At 42.6% G+C, this 24,514-nt stretch overlaps 1 protein-coding gene across 1 annotated transcript; it reads left to right on the forward strand.

Moving 5' to 3' along the window:
* Window positions 1–2,878: 2,878 nt before the first annotated feature.
* LOC311149973 (cadherin-like protein 26) lies at window positions 2,879–21,352 on the forward strand. Its single transcript, XM_084187192.1, has 19 exons — window positions 2,879–2,960; window positions 5,275–5,346; window positions 5,448–5,540; window positions 5,772–5,930; window positions 6,046–6,193; window positions 6,451–6,623; window positions 7,297–7,425; window positions 7,583–7,768; window positions 8,107–8,384; window positions 8,533–8,678; window positions 8,855–9,079; window positions 9,542–9,763; window positions 10,112–10,242; window positions 11,398–11,481; window positions 14,172–14,240; window positions 17,915–18,013; window positions 18,235–18,267; window positions 18,408–18,479; window positions 19,114–21,352. Exons 1-19 carry the CDS (start codon window positions 2,931–2,933, stop codon window positions 19,318–19,320), a joined length of 2,556 nt encoding a protein of 851 aa, XP_084043318.1. The 5' UTR covers window positions 2,879–2,930; the 3' UTR covers window positions 19,321–21,352.
* The last annotated feature ends 3,162 nt before the right edge of the window (window positions 21,353–24,514 follow it).

Raw genomic sequence — 24,514 nt, forward strand, 5'->3', positions numbered from 1 at the left:
GTTATTGCGGGTGTAACGAAATGCTTGTGCTTCTAGCTCCGACAGTGCAGTAATATCTAACAAGTAATATCTAACAATTTCACAACATATACCCAATACACACAAATCTAAGTAAGGAATGAAATTAAGAATATATACATATATGGACGAGCAATGACAGAGCGGCATGGACTAAGATACAGTCGAATATTATAGAATACAGTATATACATATGAGACGAGTAATGCAAGATATGTAAACATTATTAAAGTGACTAGTGTTCCATTTCTTAAAGTGGCCAGTGATTTCAATAGGCAGCAGCAGCCTCTAATGTGCTAGTGATGGCTATTTAACAGTCTGATGGCCTTGAGATAGAAGCTGTTTTTCATTCTCTCGGTCCCAGCTTTGATGCACCTGTACTGACCTCACCTTCTGGATGATAGCGGGGTGAACAGGCAGTGGCTCGCGTGGTTGATGTCCTTGATGAATTTGTTTGGCCTTCCTGTGACATCGGGTGCTGTAGGTGTCCTGGAGGGCGGGTAGTTTCCCCCCGGTGATGCGTTCGGCAGACCGCACCACCCTCTGGAGAGCCCTGCGGTTGCGGGCGGTGCAGTTGCCGTTCCAGGCGGTGATACAGCCAGACAGGATGCTCTCAATTGTGCATCTGTAAAAGTTTGTGAAGGTTTTAGGGGCCAAGCCAAATTTCTTCAGCCTCCTGAGGTTGAAGAGGCTCTGTTGCGCCTTCTTCACCACACTGTCTGCGTGGGTGGACCATTTCAGTTTGTCAGTGATGTGTACGCCAAGATTCTTGAAGCTTCCACCTTCTCCACTGCGGTCCCGTCGATGTGGATAGGAGGGTGCACCCTCTGCTGTTTCCTGAAGTCCACGATCATCTCCTTTGTTTTGTTGACGTTGAGTGAGAGGTTATTTTCCTCAGAGCCCTCACCTCCTCCCTGTAGGCTGTCTCCTCATTGTTGGTAATCAAGCTTACTACTGTTGTGTCGTCTGCAAACTTGATGATTGAGTTGGAGGCGTGCTTGGCCACGCCATCCTGGGTGAACAGGGAGTACAGGAGGGAGCTGAGCACGCACCCATGTGGGGCCCCAGTGTTGAGGATCAGCGAGGTGGAGATGTTGTTCCCTACCTTCACCACCTGGGGGCGGCCAGACAGGATGCTCTCAATTGTGCATCTGTAAAAGTTTGTGAAGGTTTTAGGGGCCAAGCCAAATTTCAGGAAGTCCAGGACCCAGTTGCACAGGGCGGGGTTCAGACCCAGGGCCTCAAGCTTAATGATGAGCTTGGAGGGTACTATGCTGTTGAATGCTGAGCTATAGTCAATGAACAGCATTCTTACATAGGTATTCCTCTTGTCCAGATGGGATAGGGCAGTGTGCAGTGTGATGGCGATTGTATCATCTGTGGATCTATTGGGGCGGTAAGCAAATTGAAGTGGGTCTAGGGTGACAGGTAAGGTAGAGGTGATATGATCCTTAACTAGTCTCTCAAAGCACTTCATGATGACAGAGGTGAGTGCTACACGGGCGATAGTCATTTAGTTCAGTTACCTTTGCTTTCTTGGGTACAGGAACAATGGTGGCCATCTTGAAGCATGTGGGGACAGCAGACAGGGATAGGGAGAGATTAAATGTGTCCGTAAACACACCAGCCAGCTGGTCTGCGTATTCTCTGATGACTCGGCTAGGGATGCCATCTGGGCCGGCAGCCTTGCGGGGGTTAACATGCTTAAATGTCTTACTCACGTCGGCCACAGAAAAGGAGAGCCCACAGTCCTTGGTAGTGGACCACGTCGGTGGCACTGTGTTATCCTCAAAGTGGGTGAAGAAGGTGTTTAGCTTGTCCGGAAGCGAGACGTCGGTGTCGGCGACGCGGCTGGTTTTCTCTTTGTAGTTCGTGATTGTCTGTGGACCCTGCCACATACGTCTCGTGTCTGAGCCGTTGAATTGCGACTCCACTTTGTCTCTGTACTGATGTTTTGCCAGTTTAATTGCCTTGCGGAATGAGTAGCTACACTGTTTTGTATTCTGCCATTTTCCCTGTCACCTTGCCATGGTTAAATGTGGTTTCAGTATTGCGCGAATGCTGCCATCTACACAACCGCTGAACGGCACAGATCCATACAGTATATGGCAATGGTCTTTTTGCAAAATATAGGCCTACTGCAGCTCTGACTGGTTATGACGCACAGGTCTGTGTAGAGTATGGGCCTGTGTAGTGCATGTCAATCTCCGATGTGTTCTGCCTACAACAAAATATCTTCCATAGTTCATTTTGTTTCAGTATGTTGCATTGAAAGTGGCTAATATTGCGTTGATACGATCACAATTCCCACAGTAAAGGGAAACGTTGATAGTGCTAACTAACAGGGAAAACTCTAGTTGAGTGAAGTTCAATCTGGTGCTTCTCTGCACGGGCATTGCCGGGGAGTGCGCAGTCCCGTGCAGCGCGCAGCTTAGAGGGAACATTGGGTATAACCCTTTTTGGTTCCAGGTAGAACCCTCTGTGGAAAGTGTTTTACATGGAACCCAAAAGTGTTCTACCTGGAACCAAAAGGGGTTGTTCAAAGGGTTATCCTATGGGGACAGCCGAAGAACCCTTTTTAAGTTCTAGATAGCACCTTTTTTTCTAAGAGTGTAACCCTTAAGCCTAAAATAGCATTTTAACAAATTCAGAACATGATAAAAGTCCAGAGTTTTCAACATTTTTATTGTTTTCCTACCTTGTTAGGACATTCTGGTGATTTGTTAGGACATTAGGGTCCTTATAAGGTATACACACACACACACACACACACAGGAACAAACATGCCTGTTTCTGCCTGGAGGGATAGTGGGCCGTCCCTCTCACGCTGCCTGTACCAAGTGTCTCAAGCTCCACTACCACAGGTGAGTTGTTGACATTCATCCAGAGGATATCAAGCAGAAAGGTCCAAAATGGGGAGGTTGTCCTTGCTTCAGCTGATAGTGAGTACAAAACTAGCTTCTACAGAATGCATTGTGCTAAAGTAGATTAGCTTTGATAAAATAGGCACATTTGTCTAAACCAGTGGTTGGAACCAAAATTATTTTCCAATCGTTTCGTTCTGAACAGAACCATAATTTTTTGGGTTCCCTTCCACTGTACCGACCAGCAAAATAAAGTTGTGAACCGTTTCGAACCCCAAAAAAGTAATGTTTAATATCGTTCCTCTCTGTTCTTTTGTAAACATCTGAAATATATATTTTTTTACATTTAGCTTGACATTAAATTGCTTCACCAAAATGGATAGAGAAGCTTGATGTGGAGCGGGCAAGCTATGTACATGCATTGGACAGACAAGTGTAGTGTAGGGTGCGACATGCGACTGAAATATTGCGGGTGAAGAGAGCGCTGGGCATGAATCGCTGGGCATCTTGTTGTTATGACATGCATTATCTGAATTAGGCCCACAGAATTATAGCTACGGAGGATCGGCTTCTATGAAGGAACTTTGAATGTCTTTGAATTTCAGAGAGTTGGTTTAACTAACGTTGGACCAGAGCTAGCCCTTGATCATGAATTTCAGTTCCATTACATTACACATAATGTCACCTAGAGTTTTCGAGAGATAGACCAGAGCTAGCTAACAAGCTTGTGTGTGCGGAGCGGCACCAGAATTAAAATAAAAACACGTCTAACTTTTTTGTAGTTCATAAATACAATGTGAAACGTGATAACTATAATATCGTTAACTAGTATTGAAAAAGTGTATCCATTGTTCTCTAATTAAAATCTCTCTCCCTAATTTCGGAATAACGCCTGTAACGTCAGTAGCTACAGTACACTATGCATGCTTCGGATGGAGGAGGGGGGGTGCAGGTAGCCTACACATACACTGGCAAATATTTTAAGTTGGCAGGCAGGCAGACACTGGAATACATTTCTGAGTGACAGTGAGGGCTTTGCATAGGCTAAACTAAACTAACATATGGAATTGTTTTAAGATGGTCATGCCAAGGATTATTTAGCTATTTGATTTTGAATTTTAAGATCCCTTAAGGTATCAAAAAAATATATAAAAACATTATTGGATGAAACATTGAATTTGGCATTGCTATTAGCCAATACAATCACATTGAATAACAGATTCACTACATGGAATAACAGATAGTCCCAAAAAAAATCTAAAGTGTCTGTCCTATATCTGAGAGATATAAAAAATATCAGAAAACTATATATATATATATATATATATATATATATATATATATATATATATATATATACTTTTTTTTTTTTTTACATGTATTCATCCCCCTATTTTAGGCACTAAACTATCTCCATATATACTTCCATTCATTTTTTTATCTGGTACTAGTCACCACTTACTGAATTATGCCAAAGACCTTGTCCTGGAATGTTCATGCAAAACTACTCTCTACTAAAACTACCTGTCTGAGCATGTAGGGAGTTCACTGAGCTTTGAATCAATTATGACTTTGAAAATCTCCCATGATGATTGGGACATCATTGAATGGGTGTTGATAGCTGAGTATGCAGGGTTTCTGGAGGATGAATAAACCTAAAGTCTTTATCAGTGGCCATGGTGGTGAGAATGCAAGTGCCCTCATTTCACGTCATACTCATACACGTCATAACATTCGACAAAATGTAATAGATCACGGATCTATCGAATTGATTTTTTCACTCTGAATGTTTATTCTTTATTGGACTGAGCCACAACTGTCAATGTGTAGAGGACAGCCTTCATTGGGGCGTAGACCCACATTCTCAAACTGCTTTTTAGGTATCACACATGTCAATTGGTTGCAGTAAATATAATCCCAACTCAAATGTTATAAACCTTCACCTTGCCTTCAACCGTAACAGCTTTGCTTAAAGTTTATGATCATGAGAGCGTAATGAGAATGTAATGAAGATGCTGAATTAGATGATAAAACATAACAGAAAGATGATTCAGCAAGGATTGTTCCAAGTATCACTCTTAATTAAAAAAGGGGTGTGAGAAGGGGTGAAGGGGAGAGAGAGAGAGAGAGAGAGAGAGAGAGAGACGCACACACACACACACACACACACACACACACACACACACATTATACTGTACAACCCACCCCTCCCACTATGATCATGCCTCCCAGAGGTCTGTCACCTGCAGGGACTCACCTGCGGGCTATTAGGTCAAACCCAGGGTGGGAATATGACTGGATGAATCACACCTTCATCTTTATGTATTTGTTTTACTATGCACACGTGGATATATTCTCTCTAATTGCATGTTTGCACTGTCTGTGTCAGCAGGTCTCCATCATGGTTGCATTAGCACTGGCACAGGATACTGGCAACTATACAATGAACAAGCGGGAAAAGAGGGTATGTCATGGGCATTTCCACAAACATTTGAAAATCATATTTGAGTTTAAAGAAATAGGTACAATGGCCCTTGTCCCCTCTCCTTCCCATGTTGCTTAAAGGAGCTGCTGGTGCGTTCCAAAAGAAGGTGGGTCCTGTCCACCATTGAGTTAGTGGAGGAGGACCCTGGACCTTATCCCAAAATAGCCACACAGGTAAAAACATCATACACCACTAAACAGGGCAAAGCTGTCTAGACATGCTAAGGTACAAAAGCACTGGGCCCATAAATAGTCTATGGTCATTCATCAGAAGAACATTTGCTCCCAACATAACTCTGTAGTAAGTCATACTGTAAACCCTGGACCCGTTTTGGGCTTCTCCTAAACCAGGGACCCACTATTCATAGCCCTGAAAACTGTTCATCAACAAGGCTGTCTTTCCAGATGTTCAATGATAGAACACCAATGATCAGAAACCACCAGTTCCGTATAAGTGGAACCGGAGTGACCGAGGAACCGCTGGGCATATTCACCATCGGCGAGACGGACGGAGTGGTTTACGTACACAAGCCCATCGACAGGGAGACATACCCCATCTTTCACGTGAGCATCAACACACACAGACAAAAGGACGGACAGACAGACGGACGGACGAACAGACAGATTATCAAAAATTTAACCAAACATAAATTAAGAATAATAATATTATTTCCTACAGATTAAGTTTGACATCATGGACAAGGAGACTGGTAATCCCGTGGACACGACTCTGGGGTTCGACGTGGCGATTAAGGACATCAATGACAACGCGCCTTACTTTGAGAACCCTGTCAAGAAAGCCAGTGTGAAAGAAAGTTTACAAGAGGGTCAGTACACACAAAGGCTGTAAATCATATGCCTGCATATAGGCCTTGTACAAAGTATACTTAGCTAGACTGTTCGCAGAAGAACCAATTAGTCATTGTGTACGGCTGAGAAATCAAGTGGCAAGTTGGTGCTCTTTTTGAGCAGAGAGAACATGTAAAGGGTAACTAATTTCCCCTCTTCTCCTCCTCCTCTTCCCCATTATTCCTCCTCATCCTTCCTGTTCTTCCCCTCCTGCCCTCCTCTCCCCCTGTCTCAGGGTATCTGCCAGTGCCTCTGATAGCCATTGACAGGGATGAGGCGAACACAGAGAACTCCACCATCAGTATAAGGGTGTTGTCTCAGGAGCCAGCTGAGCCCAAGATCAACCTGAAGCAGGTGGAGGGCACCAAGATGAGCCAGCTCACCTTCACCGGCTGCTTCGACTATGACGTGAGGCTCCACTACGACACACCCACGCACACACAGACAAGTCATTACGTGCAAACACACACACACACACACACACACTTGACGCACCCATGCACGAACACACACACACAAAACATTATGAACATGACATAGTCTGACCAAGGAAATCCAGGTGAAAGCTATGATCCCTTATTGATTGACATCCCTTATTGATGTCACTTGTTAAATAAATAAGTGTAGATGAAGCGGAGGAGACAGGTTAAAGAAGGATTTTTAAGCCTTGAGACAATTGAGACATGAATTGTGTATGTGTGCCATTCAGAGAGTGAATGGGCAAGACAAAATATTTAAGTGCCTTTTTGAATGGGATATGGTAATAGCTGCCAGGCTCACCGATTTGTGTCTAGAACTGCAACGCTGTTGGGTTTTCCCATGTATCAAGAATGCTCCACCACCCAAAGGACATCCAGCCAACTTGACACAACTGTGGGAAGCATTGGACTCAACATGTGCCAGCATCCCTGTGGAACGCTTTCGACACCTTGTAGAGTCCATGCCCCAATGAAGGGCAAAAGGGGGGTGCAACTCAATATTAGGAAGGTGTTCTTAATGTTCTTAATGTTCTGAACACTCAATGTACATCTGTATGTAAAATGGTGGGATCAATATTTCATTTATTTTGTTCTTCATGTAGAAAGTAAAGACGTATATAGTGGTTGTTGAAGCTAAGGATCATGGGAAACCAGCCCTGTCCTCAACTGCAGTGGTCAACCTCCAAATAATGGATTCCAACACTCACCAGCCAGTGTTCAAAAACAAGACCGTAAGTTCCAAGTGGATTGATTGGTTGACTGGTTGATTGATTGATTGGTGCAATGATTTGTTGGTTGATTGATCAATTGATCAACAGATCGATTGAGTGAAAATGTCTTTATTGATTTGTGAAACAAAAATATTTACTTTACCTTCTTTCTTTGCAGTACAATGCTCAGATAATGGAGATGGAATCCAATAAGGAGATCCTCCGAGTGGCTGTGACTGATGAAGACACCCCCAACACCCCCGCATGGCGGGCTGTATACTCCATTGTGAAGGGGAACGAGGAAGGGAACTATAAGATTGAGACCGACCCCAAGACCAACGAGGGTATACTGACTGTCATCAAGGTGAGTCTGTTTGACCTTTTTACCTTATATGAGGTTCGAACATCAACATCACTTACAGATTTGTTATCTTAATTTGATCACCCTGTTGTCGCAGATACTTTTCCAGCACAGCAGTAAATGCAAACTTGTAGTGTATTCAAGATTTTAAAAGGCTTCTAAAGTTTGTAATTTCCACTAATGAAAAATGTATAAACCCCTACAAAAATGACCATTAATTATAATCCACATATTAATTCACATGTCCTGTTGCTGCAGGATTACTTTCCTGCTGTGAGAAACTGTTTTTTTTTGTATTGATTTGTGTTGCTCTAACATAAGTACGGGACTACATTTACCAGGGGAAGGATTTTGAGAAGACGACGTTGACCAACATAGAGATTGCCGTGGAGAACGAGGAGCCTCTGTTTGTGTGTGGCTCGGGAAGGGCCAACTCCCCTAAAACCCTGACCGCGCTCCCCCAGAAAGCGAACGTGGCGGTGAAGGTGATTGACGTGAACGACCCCCCGGAGTTTGACAAAAAGGTGACTGACGTGTACATGATGGAAGAGGAGGAGACAGGAAAGGTGCTGTACAAGCCCAAAGTCACCGATGTTGACTCAGATGTGGGAAAAATCAGGTGGGTGGCAACATGTGATGCCTCAGAAACATCATGATGATTCTTGATTCCCCTGGGTTGTGATATTGATTACCAGAACTTATTTTGCATGTACAGCATGTATTCAAAGTAAGCAGCTGGCTGTCTGTCCCTTCCATGTCCTGACCAGGTATGAGTTAGTTGAGGACCCAGCAGGCTGGGTCACTATAGATAACAAGACAGGAGTGGTTACTACAGTAAAGAAGATGGACCGGGAGTCACTTCACGTCAACAAAGACAACATTTACACTATCATAATCCACGCCATAGATGACGGTTAGTGTGTGTATGTGTGCGTTTGTCTGTCTGTGTGTGTTTGTGTGTGTGTGTGTGAGAGTGTTTGTGTGTGTGCCTGCGTGTGAACATGCATGTAACTGTGTGTGTACGTACGTATGCATATGTGTATGGTATTGTGCATAATAAAGTATTTAAAGAATCTCTTCCTCTCTCAGGCCAGCCCCCTGCCACGGGTACAGGCACTATTCTGGTTCACCTGGGGGATCTCAATGATAACATGCCCTCTGTGGTGGAGAAGGAGCTGGTCATGTGTGGTAACAAAGTGATTGTGCCGGTAGTAGACAAGGACAAACCTCCCTTTGGATGCCCCTGTACCTTCTCCCTGGGAGACAATGGAGACAAAACACTGAAGAGCCACTGGAAACTGGACCCTGCCAATGGTCAGCAGAATCACACACACCCATAAACACACGCACTACACCCACATACCAAAGTACTGCTTTTATCTGGATATATAGTCATCTACTATCTCCACACAACCTGCTAAACTAAAAAATACCATTAATCAGATGTCAGATCCTTTGAAGCAGCATATAATTAAATATAATATAAACTGGGTTGTTCGAGCCTTGAATGCTGATTGGCTGACAGCCATGGTATATCAGACTGTATACCCATTTATAATATCAATAAGGCACCTCGGGGGTTTGTGGTATATGGCCAAAATACCACGGCTAAGTGCTGTATCCAGGCACTCTGGGTTGCGTCATGCATAAGAACAGCCCTTAGCCGTGGTATATTGGCCATATACCACACCTCCTCGGGCCTTATTGCTTAATTCACCCCCTACCTTCTTTTCCTCTCCTTCCACCACTCTCCCTCTCTCTCTCCCCGGTGGTCAGGTATGGAGGCGGGTCTGGTCAGTCTGAAGAGCCTGCCTTACGGTAACTACACAGTGCCTCTGGTGATCCTCGACCAGCAAGGCCAGGTGGGAAAGGACATTGTCCAGGTGATGGTGTGTGACTGTTGGAAAGGAGACAAGTGTAGGGCCTCTCTGCCCCGGAGCTCCATCCTGGGCCCTGCCGCTATAGGACTACTGCTGGCTGGACTGCTGCTCCTCTTATGTGAGTTAGAAGAGAATAGGTATGGAGTACTGTATATAGGGATAAGGGATAGTTAGAGAGTAGGTGGATAATCAGTAAGTCAGTTACTCAGACACTCTTAGAACAGTGCTTTTGGCCTGAAAGTGAGTGAGAGACATCAATTCAGTCTAAACCAAATCACATCTATGAAATTGAGAGCAAACTTTTGATGCAATATTGTTATTAAAACATGTTGATAGATAGCAGTGCTACAGCATGCTATGAAATGTTATAAAAACATGACTTTAAACATTCATTAGTTTTTTGTATGGTAAAATGCTATGAGATGTGACTGTTAGTAGTGACTCTGTGGTTGTGTCCCTCTCCCAGTGCTACTGCTTTTCCTCCTGCTGTGCGAGTGCGGTGGTAAGACGTTCACACACCTCCCCCTCAATCTGCAAGACGAGGGCAACCAGACTCTCATCAAATACAACGAGGAGGCAGGGGGCAGCGCATGTAAGGTGTGTGTGGGTGTATATGTTAACGTGCATGCATGCAGGTATATCTACAGTATTTGTGCCGAATGTACACATTAAGCTATGTGCATTGTCAGGGTATTTAGCAAGACAGGAGTGTACAATACAATCCCTTTCTGAGCTGTCATGTGTAGGGTTGCAAAGGGAGGGTATATTACTAGAAACTTTCTAAGTTTACCAGTAAACTACCAGATTTTTGGTATCTTTCAAGGATTTTATGTAATCTATCACAAGACATCTAGTGGCCCTTTTGGGTACTTCAGAATATCATAAGTGTCTGTAATTATCTCTGGCCCTCTGTGTGGCCTTATCACATCTACAATACATGAAGTAATTAAATAAGATGATTTTAAAATAAAAAATAGAATGACAAAGCTGTTAAACATTATCCTAAATATAAACCCTCAATTTAGTGAATACCATTGGTGTTTAATATGAGGGTTTCAGCATGAAATGTTTTTTTAATACACTTTTATTTATTTGACTATGTCAATATGTAGTTGCTGTCAATGTTTTGGGGTCAAACTGGTGGCTGTTGTGAAAAAAATAGTTTGAAAAAAATAGTTTGACAAGTTGCAGAGGTAATTGAAAATAATGCCATTGTTGATAAGATGCTTTTTTCATGAATTAGGCTATTTTCTTTTTAACCATATGGTCTATCTACTAGAAACTCATGGACAATATGTATATATATTTTTAAACTCTATATGAATACATTTAAGTTATTCAAGTATAAATGACCAAAGTTACAATAGACTGCCATAGATGTTCTGTTAATTATCTAAATGACTGAAGATGCTGGTAGCTTTGGTAAATCACCAGTAGCTTTGAAACCCTAGTCATGTGCTTATATCATTGTTGCCATTGAGTCTGGGTATGACAGGTATTTACTGTTGGCAAGACAGGTGTTCTTCCTCTGGTATGTGAACAGTTTGTACTCTGACATGATGTTTAATCTTGTAATAACTATAATAGTTCTAGTCATTTCCTCACCTCTTTCCTCTCCTCTGCTATCCTAAACTCTTCTTCTTTTCCAATCCTCTCTACTTACCTCTCCTGTTTATCTCTCTTCCACTCTGATAACCATATCCTTCTTCTTTCCCCTCCTCCTCTCCCTCTCCTCCTGTCCCTACCTTTTAGGGTGAGCCCATGTTGATCCTGACCCCCACCACTCCTAACAGAGAAGTGGCAGATGGAATGAAGCAGGCCACCCCAGGCATACCGGTAAACTGGCCACTATCCTTACTTTCATCTCGTCTTCTTTTTCATTCTTTCTGTAACTCATCTCTTTCTGTGTAAAAAAAACAGTCTATGGTCAACACACTGTCTGAGGTTTTTCAATGCCATGTCTGTGGGTGTGTTCTGCACAGTTAGGAGGAGTTGTGTGAGAGAGTGTGTGAGATGTCATATGATGGAGGAACAAGTCATTAATAACATGACAGTTACAGGTAATTAGTGGCTTCTGTGTAGGGTGTGTACTTCCCTCTAATATCTACTGTATGTATGGTAAGCACTGAATGAAGCAGGTTCGGTCACTATTAGCATAACTTAGTTTATATAGTACCAATGAGAGAGTAAAATAGCTCACATCCATGATTTGGGTGTGACTCATGAGCACATGTACCACATGCAGAGTGAGTAGGCCTACAACACTGACCACATTCTCCAAACCACATTTACAGTTGAAGTCGGAAGTTTACATACACGTAGGTTGGAGTCATTAAAACTTATTTTTCAACCACTCCACAAATTTCTTGTAAACAAACTATAGTTTTGGCAAGTCAGTCTACTTTGTGCATGACACAAGTAATTTTTCCAACAATTGTTTACAGACAGATAATTTCACTTATAATTCACTGTATCACAATTCCAGGGGGTCAGAAGTTTACATATACTAAGTTGACTGTGCCTTTAAACAGCTTGGAAAATTCCAGAAAATGATGTCATGGCTTTAGAAGCTTCTGATAGGCTAATTGACATCATTTGAGTCAATTGGAGGTGTATCTGTGGATGTATTTCAAGGCCTACCTTCAATCTCAAAAGAAATCAGCCAAGACCTCAGACATTTTCTTGTAGACCTCCACAAGTCTGGTTCATCCTTGGGAGCAATTTCCAAACACCTGAAGGTACCATGTTCATCTGTACAAACAATAGTACGCAAGTATAAACACCATGGGACCATGCAGCAGTCATACCGCTCAGGAAGGAGACGCGTTCTGTCTCCTAGAGTTGAACGTACTTTGGTGCGAAAAGTGCAAATCAATCCCAGAACAACAGCAAAGGACCTTGTGAAGATGCTGGAGGAAATAGGTACAAAAGTATCTATATCCACAGTAAAACGAGTCCTATATCGACATAACCTGAAAGGCCGCTCAGCAAGGAAGAAACCACTGCTCCAAAACCGCAATAAAAAAGCCAGACTACGGTTTGCAACTGCACATGGGGACAAAGATCGTACTTTTCGGAGAAATGTCCTCTGGTCTGATGAAACAAAAATAGAACTGTTTGGCCATAATGACCATCGTTATGTTTGGAGGAAAAAGGGGTAGGCTTGCAAGCCGAAGAACACCATCCCAACCGTGAAGCACGGGGGTGGCAGCATCATGCTGAGGGGGTGCTTTGTTGCAGGAGGGACTGGTGCACTTTACAAAATAGATGGCATCATGAGGAAGGAAAATTATGTGGATATATTGAAGTAACATCTCAAGACATCAGTCGCAAATGGTCTTCCAAATGGACAATGACCCCAAGCATACTTCCAAAGTTGTGGCAAAATGGCTTAAGGACAACAAAGTCAAGGTATTGGAGTGAACATCACAAAGCCCTGATCTCAATCCTATAGAAAATGTGCGGGCAGAACTGAAAAAGCGTGTACGAGCAAGGAGGCCTACAAACCTGACTCAGTTACACCAGCTCTGTCAGGAGGAATGGGCCAAAATTCACCCAACTTATTGTGGGAAGCTTGTGGAAGGCTACCCGAAACGTTTGACCGAAGTTAAACAATTTAAAGGCAATGCTACCAAATACTAATTGAGTGTATGTAAACTTCTGGCCCACTGGGAATGTGATTAAAGAAATAAAAGCTGAAAGAAATCATTCTCTCTACTATTATTCTGACATTTCACATTTTTAAAATAAATTGGTGATCCTAACTGACCTAAGACAGGGAATTTTTACTAGGATTAAATGTCAGGAATTGCGAAAAACTGAGTTTAAATGTATTTGGCTAAGGTGTACTGTATGTAAACTTCCGACTTCAACTGTACCTGTCCCTACCTGTCTATCTGCTACAGAAGTAGGATTCTAATTTGAGCCAGTTTGCTACAGCTGGAAAATAATCCTGCAGCAACAGGAAATGTGAATTGTTATGTGGATTATAATTAATGGACATTTTTGTAGGGGTTGATAGATTTTTGTAAGGGAAAATCAAGTCTGAAATTTCAAAGTTGAAATTACAAACTTCCGAAGCCTTTTAAAACCTCAAATACACTACAAGTTAAACCTTTCCTGCATCGCAGGAAAGTTGTCCTGCAACAGGGTGATCAAATGAAGATCCTACATCTGTACTACACCACTTAATTTAGCCACCATTAGAGAACTGCTACTCCACATATATCATATTATGTGCATGGCGCTTACAATGCGAGGGTTGTGGGTTTGATTCCCACGGGGGGACCAGTAGGGAGAAAATAAAGTAAGAAATGTATGAATTTACTACTGTAAGTCACTCTGTAAAAGAGTGTCTGCTAAATTACTAAAATGTAAATATAATTGTATCCTTAATTCTGTCACCACCAACAACAAGACTAGTTACTATATATGTAATCTTCCACCATCTCACTACAACACTCTGATCACAGTCTAAATCACTGTTGTTTATGCTGTGCTTGATTCTCTGCTCTCTGATTGGACAGTTTACTCAGAAGACCAACGAGATGACGCAAGAGACCAATGAGATGTACAGAACCACAGGGAGGACCATTGTGAGTGACATCCTTGCTGACAAACACGATTTTCAAGCATTGAAGTTTCAGCCTTAGGTCCACATAATGGAAACATCAATGCTTTGTTTTAAAACTTTTTTTTAAAGTATGTGTTTTTAAATACCTTGAAATAGTTTTCCTTTCTTTAGAAATTTCCATTTTGGATGTATCTCATCTCTAGTTGATGGAAGTCTCACATCACATCATTTTTAAAGCAGATAATCAAACTGTGTTTGGGCAGTGTGGAATACATGCAGTTCATGCCTGCCCTTGTTCACAGCTCAATCTGAAGTGTGGGAAACTTAGTTTTAGGGAAGATATTAGCCTATGGCAAAATAACTCAAATGCAAATGTTTTATCTAGCTTGAACCAGTTGTACTGTCCCAACTGTTCAATAGCACTGAATAGCATTGTCTTTGACCTTTGTCAACTATTTGTGAGAGACGTTTCAAAGACTGAAGATCTTAAATGCTTTTCCTGCCTGTCTCAGTGGTATACTTTCCATAGTTGAACATTGTGTGGTACTACATCACAGTGTGCATAACACAATTTAACTCTTCATAATCCTCAGTTATGCTTTCATTTTGTACTTTGTGCATTTCCCCTTTTACTATGTCTTTATCTAACATGCTCATATCATGGTGTTACTTAGCGCAAAAAAATGGTGGTGACAACAGTGGTACACAATTCAGTCAGCTGATGGAGTAGGGCATCAGTCTACATTATAATGTATATAACCTTTCAAGTTTCAAGTTTTCAAGTTTTAATGTCACATGCACAAGTACAGTGAAATGCCTTTCTTGCAAGCTCTAAACCCAACAATGCAGTAATCAATAACAATGTAATACTAAAAAGAACATACGGTAGAACAAAAACACACTATAAATAAAAATAAGAAATAAGAAGAACATGAGAAAGTAAGTAAGCATACTATATACAGGGTCAGTTCCAGTACCATATTTACAATGTGCAGGGGTACTGGATCGATAGAGGTAGATTATGTATAGGGGTAAGGTGACTAGGCATCAGGATATATGATAAACAGAGTAGCAGCAGCGTATATGATGATTGTATGTGAGTGGGTGTGTGTAGAGTCAGTATAAATGTATGTGTGTGTGAGCAAATTATGGAGTGAGTGTTTGCGTGTGTTGGAGTGTCAGTGTGCGTGAGTGTGTAGGGCCCTGTGGGTGTGCATAGAGACAGTGCAAAACTAAAAATAACTAAAATACAAGGGTCAACTCAGTGCGTTTAGCCATTTAGTTAGCTATTCAGTTAGCTATTTAGCAGTCTTATGGCTTGGGGATAGAAGCTGTTCAGGAGCCTGTTGGTGTCAGACTTGATGCACCGGTACCACTTGCCGTGCGAAAGCAAAAGCAGAGAGAACAGCCTATGGCTTGGGTGGCTGGAGTCATAAATGATTTTCCAGGCCTTCCTGATATAGAGGTTCTGGATGGCAGGGAGCTCAGCCCCAGTGACGTACTGGGCTGTTCACACCACCCTCTGTAGCGCCATGCGATCGAGGGCGTTGCTATTGCCATACCTGGCAGTGATGCAGCCAGGCAAGATGTTCTCAATGGTACAGCTGTAGAACTTTTTGAGAATTTGAGGGCCCATGCCAAACCTTATCAACCTCCTGAGGTGGAAGAGGCGCTGTCGCCATTTTAAGTCCTGAGTGATTTGGACACCAAGGAACTTGATGCTCTCGACCCGCTCCACTGCAGCCCCGTCGAAGTGGATGTTGGCGTGCTCGCCCCCCCCCCCGTTTCCTGTAATCCACGATCAACTCCTTGGTCTTACTGACACTAAGGGAAAGGTTGTTGTTTCGGCAACACACTGCCAGGTCACTGACCTCCTCCCTGTAGGCTGTCTCATCATTGCCGGTGATCAGGCCTACCTACGTTGTGTCGTCAGCAAACCTGATGATGGTGTTGGAGTCGTGCATGGCCACGCAGTCGTGGATGAACAGAGAGTACAGGAGGGGACTAAGCACACACCCCTGTGGGTCCCCCGTGTTGAGGGTCAGCATGGCGGAGGTGATGTTGCCTACCCTCACCAACTGAGTGTTCAGTCCCAGGGTCCTAAGCTTGGTTACGAGCTTAGAGGGGACAATGGTGTTGAACGCTGAGCTGTAGTCAATGAACAGCATTCTCACATAGTTATTCCTTTTATATAGGTGGGTGAGGGCAGTGTGGAGTGCAATTGAGAATGTGCCACCTATGGATCTGTTGGGGCGGTATACAAATTCGAATTGATGTGTGCCATAACCAGCCTCTCAAACCACTTCATGATAACATATGTGAGTGCTACAGGATGGTAGTCATTGTGTCATGAAGCCGTAGAGTTCTTGGGAACAGGAGTGATGGTGGTTATCTTAAAACATGTGGAGATTACAGACTGGAACAAGGAGAGGTTGAAAATTACTGTGAATGTGCCTGCCAGCTGTTCTGTGCATGCTAGATCACCCAATCATCTGGGTCGGTGGCAGCCCTCACACCCGGCACAATTTTGCTATTGTCGAAGCGTGCATAAAATGCATTAAGTTCGTCTGGTAGAGAGGCATCGTTGGGCAGATCACGGCTGGGTCTTCCTTTGTAATCTGTAATGGACTGTAGCCCCTGCCACATGCGGCGGGCGTATGAGCATGTGTAATATGATTAGTCCTATATTGTCCTTTTGCTCGTTTGATGACTCTGTGGAGGTCATAGCGAGACTTTTTGTACTTGTTCCTGTCCTCAGTCGCAGCCTCAGGGTTGGCTGCGATAGCCCTGGCCTTTAGTTTGGGCCAACTTCAGTGTTAATCCAAGGCTTTTGATTGGGGAAGCAGTGAACCTTCCCTGTGGGGACAACATCGCCAATACATTTCCTAATGAAGCCGGTGACGGAAGTGGTTAGCTTGTTGATGCTATCGGCGGAGTCTCAAAACATATTCCAATCAGCGCTAGCAAAGCAGTCCTGTAGCATAATCTCTGATTCTGGTGACCATTTTTCAATGGAGTGAGTCACGGGTACTTCCTGTTTGAGATTCTGCTTGTAAAATGGAAGCAGGAGTGCGGAGTCATGATCTGATTTGCTGAATGGTGGACGAGGGAGGGCCTTGTATACTTGCTTGTGGGTAAAATAACAGTGGTCTATGACTTTATCGCCCCTAGTGGTGAGGGAGACGTGTTGATGGAAGTTGGGCATCTTGTCCGAAAGCTTTGTTTCAGAAAAGCAGAGAATATTGCAGTTTTGAGAATCATGTTAGTAGCAAATTATTATCAAGTGATTATCAAGTGACATTGGCCAGTACAATGGAGGGAAGAGGTGGCCGGTTTTCCCTTCGCCTTAATCTCTTCAGGATCCCCACTCTCTTGCCTCTGTAATGCCAGTGTTTCCTCTTGGTTAGCCCGAAAATTGGGTCGGAATTACAAAAAGAGCCCAGGGCAGATGAGTTGAAGTTGAAGCCTGAATTGAGGTAAGTAACTGCCGATCTGATGTTCAAAAGTTATTGTCGGTTGTAAGAAATTATAGAGGATACATTTTGTGAAAATAAAGTAAAAATGAACGACAAAAGAATCACAAAATAGCAAAGTTGGGTCAGAGCTTGCAAAACAGCAGCCATCCAGTACAGCTCCATCTTAGCAGCAGTGCCCATGTCTCAGTACTCAACCTCCATCTCTCCCCATGTCACCCAGGTGTCCTCCTCAGGAGAGGGAGGGTTCTCTGGAGGGGGAACATTCCAGAGAATGGGCGAGGCCAATGGAACTCTGAGAAGCCAGGGTGGGCAGGGCATGGTGAGTGACATCTGCAGGCAGGCACTAGGGGACAACATAACCCTCCTTTTATTTATTTTTTACTTTAGTGTTGTATAATTCGACAGTTGTATAGACACAATTTATGACAGGTTATTACAGATTAACTACAAGTTATCAAGGTTTTATACAGTGAAGTGGGTGCATTAATGCAGTCGATCATTATAATAGCAACAATATGAATGTGTATTTTCTAATTGCAGTACCAGACTACAAGCAGGAACAATACCATGAGGGTAAGTGTTGCCTGTGCACTATCAGGATCTGGTCTACTTGACACCACACCATTGACACATACATACACACTACATACACTGTTGTTCCTCCGTTAATCATCCATGTTTGTTTTTCTGTGTTTTCTCCGCTCTCTCCTCAGAGTAACTCTTCAAGGCATTCCCGCTCCTTTGGCCTGCTGTCGAACCAGCACATCTCAGAGCACATAGACCGGGTAAGAGACCTGTCCCTCAGCAGCACAGCCATTACAGAACCGCTTGTGTGTACACTGGCCCTCAAGGGCCCCAGAGAGGGAAATGTGCTCCCCAGAGAGGGAACCACCTCGTGGCAGCCCCTGTATGATCCCATAATGAGATCCCTAATCCTCACTTAGCACAACTCCTTTGTATTAGCCTGATAGAGGGTTGTGTAACACCAGGTGTTGGTGAAATACAAGGGCTTAAAATATCAGACATAACACGTATGTGACATTCCCACGGGGGTATGAAAATGCTAAATGACGTAAATGTAAATGTAAAAAATGTCATGGTGACACGTAGAAAAAGTTACATACATTAGCCTATGGTGTGAGAAGAGAGACAGACATTTAGGTAAGGATGTGTATGATGCACCATGTCGTCTTGAAAACAAGAACTAATGGTGGTAATATTTGTCTTATCGTTAATACAAATTCTGCAATGTAAGAAGTATCCCTCTGTTGGATCTATTATATATAAATAGCCTACTTTTTTAGTTGATAGTATTGAGAGTTTTATAAGATCTTGTAGAATATCATTCAAATATGATTTAAGAGAACTTTAAATGGTATATAGATAACGTCCTCTAACATTGACACATTGGTTCTTCAGAAGCTGCATATGATTGGAGAAGAGGTGGACTACCAACCCTACGAGTATGGCTACGAGGGGACAGGCAGCAAGTGCCAGTCGCTGGACGAGCTGTCGCTAAGCAACCTGGATGACAACCTGGAGTTCCTGGGGGACCTGGGTTCAAAGTTCAACACCCTGGGGGGCATCTGTCGGCAGGACATGCAGGAGAGGAACATCAGGCTGTAGGCACGCACATGAACGCACGCACACGCACACACATAAACACAAACACAAACACAAACACACACACACACACACAACTGGCTGGACTGGAGATTGTTCTTACGTCTGTCATCTATGCCACATAAATTGTTTTTTTTTAAACATCTTTTTGGGGGGTGGGGGGGGGGGGGCTTGCTCGGACCTTGCGAAACTGAGCTACGACACTGATAGGGTGAGGGTCAACAGTTGGAGAAGAGGACACCTAACATTGTCCATTGAGATTTTGGATCATGCTTTGCGTTGTATACAACAGAGGGACAGTTTCTTACCGGCCAAAACCGTGCTGGATTGGCTTTTACCCACACAAGGAGGGACTGAGAGAGATATTTTTGATAGTTTGGCTGTCTGAAGACACAATGAATAATGACCTCACTGCGCTGAATAAACCGCATCATGCTCGGATGGCTTTATGGATTTCTGTTTTGACAGGGCCGGGTTGTGTTTGTATGGTGATTGTTTCGCAGTGGTGTAAAGTAAGTACTTAAGTAAAAATACATTAAAGTACTACTTAAGTAGTTTTGGGGGGTAACCTTATTTTACTTTACTATTTATATTTTTGACAACTTTTACTTTTACTCCACTACATTCCTAAAGAAATTAACTCCATACATTTTCCCTGACACCCAAAAGTACTCGTTACATTTCGAATGCATAGCAGGACAGGAAAATTGTCCAATTCACACACTTATCAAGAGAACATCCCTGGTCATCGATAATGCCTCTGATGTGGCGGACACACAAAACACAAATGCTTCTTTTGTAAATAATGTCTGAGTGTTGGTGTGTACCCCTGGCTATCCGTACATTTCACTGGGTGACTTTCACGTTTACTTGAGTCATTTTCTGTTAAGGTATCTTTACTTTTACTCAAGCATTACAATTGGGTACTTTTCCACCACTGTTGTTTTGTTGTTTTATATGTTTTTTATCATCACGCTTCACAGTACTTTTCAACAGCAGCTTATCATCTCTTGATCTACTGGTGATGCCAGAATAGGAAACGTCAACATCACTTCTGTTGGAGCTTTACTATTGTGTGAATGGTACTTCATAACCTCTCTCTGCTTAGGATAAGGATTTACACAATTTCTTGACCGCCATGGAGTAGAATCCCACAAGATGTGTGGTAGGATGTGATTGGGACACAGCAGACTCAGGAGAACAATTGATAGCTATTTTGGAATCATCACCTAAACTGCAGAAAAGTGACAATGCCTAACCTTGGCTAATGTGAGAGCCTGGAACCAATGTGTGCCCTGTCCTCACCAAACCTTTGAAAGCAATCAAAGCTGTGCAGTTGTGTATCCTAAACATAACATAAAGGTTCACTGTATAATACTAGACTTGGTTTCCTTCATTTTGCGCACTAGTTTTTTTTTCTTTTTGACTTACTTCTCTTTTAGTCTCTGCTAACGACCACTGCTATGCCGGTTTTGTATCAAAAGTCAATATATCAACATGTTTTTGTTTATATTTCAAATTTGATTAAAGTATGCATGTCATGGAAAAGTGTCTCCGTATCTTTCAGCCATACCTCACAACAAGTAAGATTATATAATGATCCTAAATGGATAACTTAAAACTTGTAATGTATTTGAGGTTTAAAAAGGCTTCTGAAGTTTGTAAATTCCACGTTGAAATTTCAGACTTGATGTTCTCTTATGAAAAATATATCAACCCCTACAAAAATGTCCATTAATTATAATCCACATAATAATGCACATTTCCTGTTGCTGAACGATTAATTTCCTGCTATAGCAAACTGGCTCAAGTTAAGATCCTAAACTTGTACCCATATCTAACCATTAGTTTCTTTTACTGTCAAAGTGATGGCATGAGATAAAAAACAGACTCCAAGCATAAGTCTTTCTCCTGTGTTATCTATACTGAGGTGAACTCATGAAGAGATGTTCACACCCTTACACATTTACTGACGTCTTTTATTTTATTAAACACACGCAGCTTTATAACTTGACTCATTAAAATGAGATTTAACCTTGGCCAAATTCATATGAACTTCACTTTCAATGGGTCTGCTGGTTTGATATATCATTCTAATGATCCCTCAGCAAACTGAGTCTGAATCATGCAGATACGATATGCTCTGACCTACCCTCACTGTTGATGCTACAGACAAAGTGGCGCAGTGGTCTAAGGCTGTGCCACTAGAGATCCTGGTTCGAATCCAGGCTCTGTCGTAGCCGGCCGTGACCGGGAGACCCATGGGGCGGCGCACAATTGGCCCAGCGGGTAGGGGAGGGAATGGCCGGCAGGGATGTAGCTCAGTTGGTAGAGCATGGCGTTTGCAACGTCAGGGTTGTGGGTTCGATTCCCACGTGAGGCCAGTATGAAAAAATTATGTATGCACTCACTAACTGTAAGTCGCTCTGGATAAGAGCGTCTGCTAAATGACGTAAATGTAAATGTAGAACTGGTTCTGTAATACTACAGAATAGAAGAGTGGGGAGACCTAGAGTGGGTAGAGGTGCGCCACAAGACTTGATTCTGCAAAGGTTGTAACATATAAAAAACAATATGCACACAACATCAAGCACTATATAATATTGTCCTTAATGTTGCAGTAGAGCTTGACTATGGTTATTAATATATACTGGAGTATACTAAGCTCAACTTTATCTAATACATATTATAAGCAGAGGATTGATAATGAGCTAACAGTTTGATTTGTTTATAATACATCTGCATTTGCTAGTAACCCATTTTCTACTAGTAACATTATTGCAACTACATTGCAAGGCCTAATATTTTCTATACAGTATCCACCCTCTACTGTAAATGACATTGAGGCTGAATTCACTGGACGTCTGGGATGGACTGGGAAAATAATTCAGCCCTGGCATTTTATCCTCACCAGCCCACATCACTGTCTGTGGCACCAACTCATCCCAATATATAGAGTACCAGTCCAAAGTTTGGACACACCTACTCATTCAAGGGTTTTTTCTTTATTTTTACTATTTCCTACATTGCAGAATAATAGTGAAGACATCAAAACTATGAAATATCACACATGGAATCATGTAGTCACATATGGAATCATGTAGTAACCAGAAAAGTGTTAAACAAATCAAATAGACATCCCTTTCATTGAAGACAGCTTTGCACACTCTTGGCATTCTCTCAACCAGCTTCACCTGGAATGATTTTCCAACACATATGCTGAGCACTTGTTGAATGCTTTTCCTTCACACTGCCATCCGACTCATGCCAAACCATCTCAATTGGGTTGAGGTCGGGGGATTGTGGAGGCCAGGTCATCTGATGCAGCACACCATCACTCTCCTTCTTGGTAAAATAGCCCTTACACAGCCTGGAGGTGTGTTGGGTCATTGTCCTGTTGAAAAACAAATGATAGTCCCACTAAGCACAAACACGATGGGATGACGTATTTCTGCAGAATGCTGTGGGAGCCATTCTGGTTAAGTGTGCCTTGAATTCTAAATCAATCACAGACAGTGTCACAAGCAAAGCATCCCCACAACATAACACCTGGTCCTCCATGCTTTACGGTGGGAAATAGACATGCAGAAATCATCTGTTCACCCACACCGCTTCTCACAAAGCCACAACGGTTGGGACCAAAAATCTCAAAGTTGGACTCCAGACCAAAGGACACATTTCCACCGGTCTAATGTCCACTGCTCGTGTTTCTTTGGCCAAACAAGTCTCTTCTTCTTATTGGTGTCCTTTAGTAGTGGATTCTTTGCAGCATTTCGACCATGAAGGCCTGCTTCACACGGTCTCCTCTCAACAGTTGATGTTGAGATGTGTCTGTTACTTGAACTCTGTGAAGCATTTACTTGGGCTGCAATTTCTGAGGCTGGTAACTCTAATGAACTTATTCTCTGCAGCAGAGGTAAAGTTTTGGAAATGTTCCGTATTGACTGACCTTCATGTCTTAAAGTAATGATGGGCTGTCGTTTCTCTTTGCTTATTTGAGCTGTTCTTGCTATAATATGGACTTTGTTTTTTATCAAATAGGGCTATCTTCTGTATACCACCCCTACCTTGTTACAACATAACTGATTGGCTCAAACGCATTAAGAAGGAAAGAAATTCCACAAATTAACTTTTAACAAGGCACACTTCTTAATTGAAATTTACATTTACATTTAAGTCATTTAGCAGACGCTCTTAATATCCCATAATAACCCCATAATAACGAAGTGAAAACAGGTTTTTTGACATTTTTGCAATTATATAAAAAATATACCTTATTTACATAAGTATTCAGACCCTTTGCTATTAGACTCAAAATTGAGCTCAGGTGCATCCTGTTTCCATTGATCATCCTTGAGATGTTTCTACAACTTGATTGGAGTCCACCTGTGGTAAATTCTATTGATTGGACATGATTTGTAAAAGCACACACCTGTTTTTATAAGGTCCCACAGTTGACAGTGCATGTCAGAGCAAAAACCAAGCCATGAGGTCAAAGGAATTGTCTCTTGAGCTCCGAGACAGGACTGTGTCGAGGCACAGAACTGGGGAAGGGTACCAAAAGATTTCTGCAGCATTGAAGGTCCCCAAGAACACAGTGGCCTCCATCATTCTTAAATGGAAGAAGTTTGGAACCACCAACACTCTTCCAAGAGCTGGCCGCCCGGCCAAACTGAGCAATCGGTGGAGAAGGGCCTTAGTCAGGGAGGTGACCAAGAACCCGATGGTCACTCTGACAGAGCGCCAGAGTTCCTCTGTGAAGATGGGAGAACCTTCCAGAAGGACAACCATCTCTGTGTGTAGATTGATGAGAACATTTTTTATTTTTTTTTATCACTGTTAGAATAAGGCTGTAACGTAACAAAATGTGAAAAAGTCAAGTGGTTTGAACACTTTCCGAATGCATTAAATATACATTGATATACCCTATAAAATCGAGCACACAGCCATGCAATCTCCATAGACAAACATTGGCAGTAGAATGGCCTTACTGAAGAGCTTAGTGACATTCAACGTCGCACCGTCATAGGACGCCACCTTTCCAACAAGTCAGTTCGTCACATTTCTGCCCTGCTACAGCTGCCCCTGTCAACTGTAAGTGCTATTATTGTGAAGTGGAAATGTCTAGGAGCAACAGCAGCTCAGCCGCGAAGTGGTAAGCCACACAAGCTCATAGAACGGGACCATTGAGTGCTGA

This window comes from Coregonus lavaretus (assembly GCF_964263955.1).
Source record: "Coregonus lavaretus genome assembly, chromosome: 22".
Lineage (NCBI taxonomy): Eukaryota > Metazoa > Chordata > Actinopteri > Salmoniformes > Salmonidae > Coregonus > Coregonus lavaretus.

Excerpts from the sequence above, each read along its gene's own strand:
- LOC311149973 (XM_084187192.1), top strand. The coding sequence starts at position 2,931 with ATGGGGAGGTTGTCCTTGCTTCAGCTGATA. Across the intron at positions 7,769-8,106 it reads GTATACTGACTGTCATCAAG|GGGAAGGATTTTGAGAAGAC; the intron begins GTGAGTCTGTTT and ends TACATTTACCAG. Across the intron at positions 8,679-8,854 it reads AATCCACGCCATAGATGACG|GCCAGCCCCCTGCCACGGGT; the intron begins GTTAGTGTGTGT and ends TTCCTCTCTCAG.